The sequence below is a fragment of the Triticum urartu genome, chromosome 5 (genome assembly GCF_003073215.2).
Source record: "Triticum urartu cultivar G1812 chromosome 5, Tu2.1, whole genome shotgun sequence".
In the NCBI taxonomy this organism is placed as follows: domain Eukaryota; kingdom Viridiplantae; phylum Streptophyta; class Magnoliopsida; order Poales; family Poaceae; genus Triticum; species Triticum urartu.
In genome coordinates this window covers 70,057,126-70,060,017 of record NC_053026.1, presented here as the reverse complement: position 1 = coordinate 70,060,017, position 2,892 = coordinate 70,057,126, and the positions used below count along the sequence as shown (strand labels likewise).

The window sequence follows — 2,892 nt, the reverse complement described above, 5'->3', positions numbered from 1 at the left end:
GAGCCCGCCTTCCATTCTGAACTTCCGCCCATTCCTGACCTATCCTGGAAAAATCACACTTGGACTGGATGTTCTAAAATCGCACTGGATGTTCAGAATCATTAACGTACGGTCTAAAATCGCACTGGATGTTCTAACCGACGGCCGCACCGGCCATGTACAGTACAGAGAAGAATACCACAGCCTTCTTATTTACAGCTCATAAACCCACCTACTAGACGTTGGACTGAATCAACATCCGACGAGATTTGCTTGGCATTTGCCATCAAATAAATTTCAGATCTCAAATCTTGTACTGATCCAAAACAGTACAAGATCTGCAGTATCATACCGAAATCACCACAGAGAACACGAATTTCAATTGCGCGGTACCAACATTTGGGCAAGCGAACCAATGTAAATTGTGGGCTAAAATTAAGATTCAATTACCCAATTCAGTTACACAAATACATAATAAGCTTACTACAGCGCGATCGTCGTCACCGTTTCCTCGCAACACACACCAAGGGGGGTGCACCGGTGATCCGGTGCACCCAAACCCAGATTTCAAATTTACAGTCTAGCACCGTCGACACAGCCGGACATCCCGACTAACAGCACAGAACAGAAAAAACTGCTACTGGAAAACTATCGCCAAGCCCTAGGATCTTCCTCCAAGGATCTACTTCTTGGCCTTCTTGGCGGCGGGGGCCTTCTTCGCCGGCGCTGCCTTCTTGGCGGGCGCGGCCTTCTTCACCGGCGTGGATCTCTTGGTGGGCGGCTTCCTGGCGGCGGGCTTCTTGGGCGCCGCGGCGGCCGGCGCCTTCTTCCCTGGCGCGTCCTTGGCCGAGGTCTTGGCAGCCTTGGCGGGGCGGCCCTTGGGCTTGGCGGCTGCCTTGGGCTTCGCCGCGGCCTTGGTCTTGGCGGGGGCCTTGGCCTTGGGCTTGGCGGCCGCCTTGGGCTTCGCCGCGGCCTTGGTCTTGGCTGGGGCCGTGGCCTTGGGCTTGGCGGCGGCCTTGGTCTTGGCTGGGGCCTTGGCCTTGGGCTTGGCGGCGGCCTTCTTGGCGGGCGCCTTGGCCTTGGTCTTGGTGGCGGTCTTCTTGGCTGGCGCCTTCTTCTTGGCCGCGGGCTTCTTCTTGGCCGCCGGCTTGGGCTTGGCCGCGGCGGCAGACAGCTTGTAGGAGGCCTTGACCTTGGTCAGCTTGCCGGAGGCGACCAGCTTCTTAAGCTGCACCGACAGGATCTTACGGAAGTTGGCCGGGAGGTGCGCCTTGTGCTTGTCCTCGACGAACTTGGCGATGGCGTACGAGCTCGACCCCGTCCGCTCCTTCAGGGCGGTGATGGCCTCCGACACCATCTGCACAGACGCAAACACGAACGAACCATCAGATCAAACGCAAACACGAACGAACACAGAGCAATTCGAACGAGAATGGAGCGAGATTCGGCGAAGGACTCGGGGTTTACCTCAGCGTAGGTTGGGTGGGCGGGGGCGGCGCGGGGCTTCCTCGGGGCGGAGGGCTTCTTGGCCTTGGCCGCCTTGGCCTTGGTCTCCTTGGCCGGCTTCGCGTCGCCGGCGGCGGGCTCTGCCGTGGTCTCCACGACGGGGTCGGCGGCCGCCGCCACCTCAGGGGCCGGGACATCGGCGACCACGTCAGTCGACATTGCAGCGGGTAACCGAGGGGAGAGGAGAGCGCTGGTGTTGCTTGCCGGAGCTGAGAGAGAGATGCGTGAGCTGAGGCGCGGTGGTGGGTGAGGAGGTCGTGGCGGAGCAAGCGGTGGTTAAATAGTGGGAGACGTAGGGAAGACGGGGGAGGCCCGAATGCCGCGCGCTGATTGGTCGAGGGGGCGTTGCCGCGGATCGCCCCCCTAAGCGGCCGTCAGCAAACCTGGCCCGCCCGATCCGCTCCCATCCAACGGTCCTCCACGCGCCCCATCGGGTGCCGCGGATTGCTTCCCCCCTGGTTGGCCCTTCCCGGCTCGCGAACCAGCCTCCAGACCTCCAGAGTGTGCTTCTCCTCTCGATTTCCGATCGAATATCGCTCAATCGGATCCATCGTTTGGAGTGTAAATTTTTGCATCATGTAGGCACGGACCATGGCTTTGTAACGAGATTGAGTTTGTGCGATTTGGTTGAGTATTCTGGGAGAAATGAGCCGGCGAACAGGGACTGGTCAGGATGGTGCCTTTGTGTGAGTTCGCCGGAGATTTCCGGCCAGCGGCACGGGGTGCACCGGCGAACAATGAGATTTTTCGGCATAGTCATGTAGCTGGTTAACGTAGCAACCCGTACATGTATGAATCACGTCGATCTGACGTCGTTTGGATAGGCTACGAGGCGATGGAACGAGACACAAGTTGCACAGCTTGTGGCACCCTTTGCTGGTGCTGTGTGAGTTCAGCCCTGCTTTGCACCGTTCTCCCACGCGGTGGCCGGCCGGCTCGCCGGAGAACCGACGTCCTCCGGCAGGTGTGCACATGGGGAAGGCGTTCCAGCTGCTGCATTTGGGTTGTCACATTTGAGTTGGGATTAATCTGCATTGGAGTGATCGGTGCTTGTTCTTGTGGTTGGGGAGAGTCTACCTGGTGATACAAGCTGGCTTGTTCTATCTCTCAGATCAAATTTTCATCACGATTTCGTATGATCTATGGATGCACGACGCAAATTGTTGTCTGGTCTTTGGTGGAACGACGAACTGGATTGAAAAATTTGAAAGTTTTTGCTACTGTTGGGACCAAGAAATCTGTCCAGGAAGAGGTCAAAGTTGAGCTGGGTGTGGTGCTCTCTGCCAAACATGATGATCGATCGAGTTGATCAATTCGACATCCCAACACATGGAATTCACAACAAGTTTTGATCTGCTGGAGAAGTTTGAAAATGCAAATGACGAGTGAGGGACTACGACGACGGGA

General features: G+C 57.2%; 1 protein-coding gene across 1 annotated transcript; it reads right to left on the bottom strand.

Moving 5' to 3' along the window:
* Positions 1-401: 401 nt before the first annotated feature.
* On the bottom strand, positions 402-1,755 carry LOC125507939 (histone H1-like). Its single transcript, XM_048672471.1, has 2 exons — positions 1,447-1,755; positions 402-1,336 (listed from the first exon to the last, which is right to left on the bottom strand). Exons 1-2 carry the CDS (start codon positions 1,642-1,644, stop codon positions 662-664), a joined length of 873 nt encoding a protein of 290 aa, XP_048528428.1. The 5' UTR covers positions 1,645-1,755; the 3' UTR covers positions 402-661.
* Positions 1,756-2,892: the final 1,137 nt, after the last annotated feature.

What these genes read in the sequence shown, in the direction of transcription:
- LOC125507939 (XM_048672471.1), bottom strand. Translation starts at nt 1,644, where the DNA reads ATGTCGACTGACGTGGTCGCCGATGTCCCGGCCCCTGAGGTGGCGGCG. An exon ending in CCCACCCAACCTACGCTGAG is followed by an intron (nt 1,337 to 1,446) that starts GTAAACCCCGAG and finishes GCGTCTGTGCAG; the next exon opens with ATGGTGTCGGAGGCCATCAC.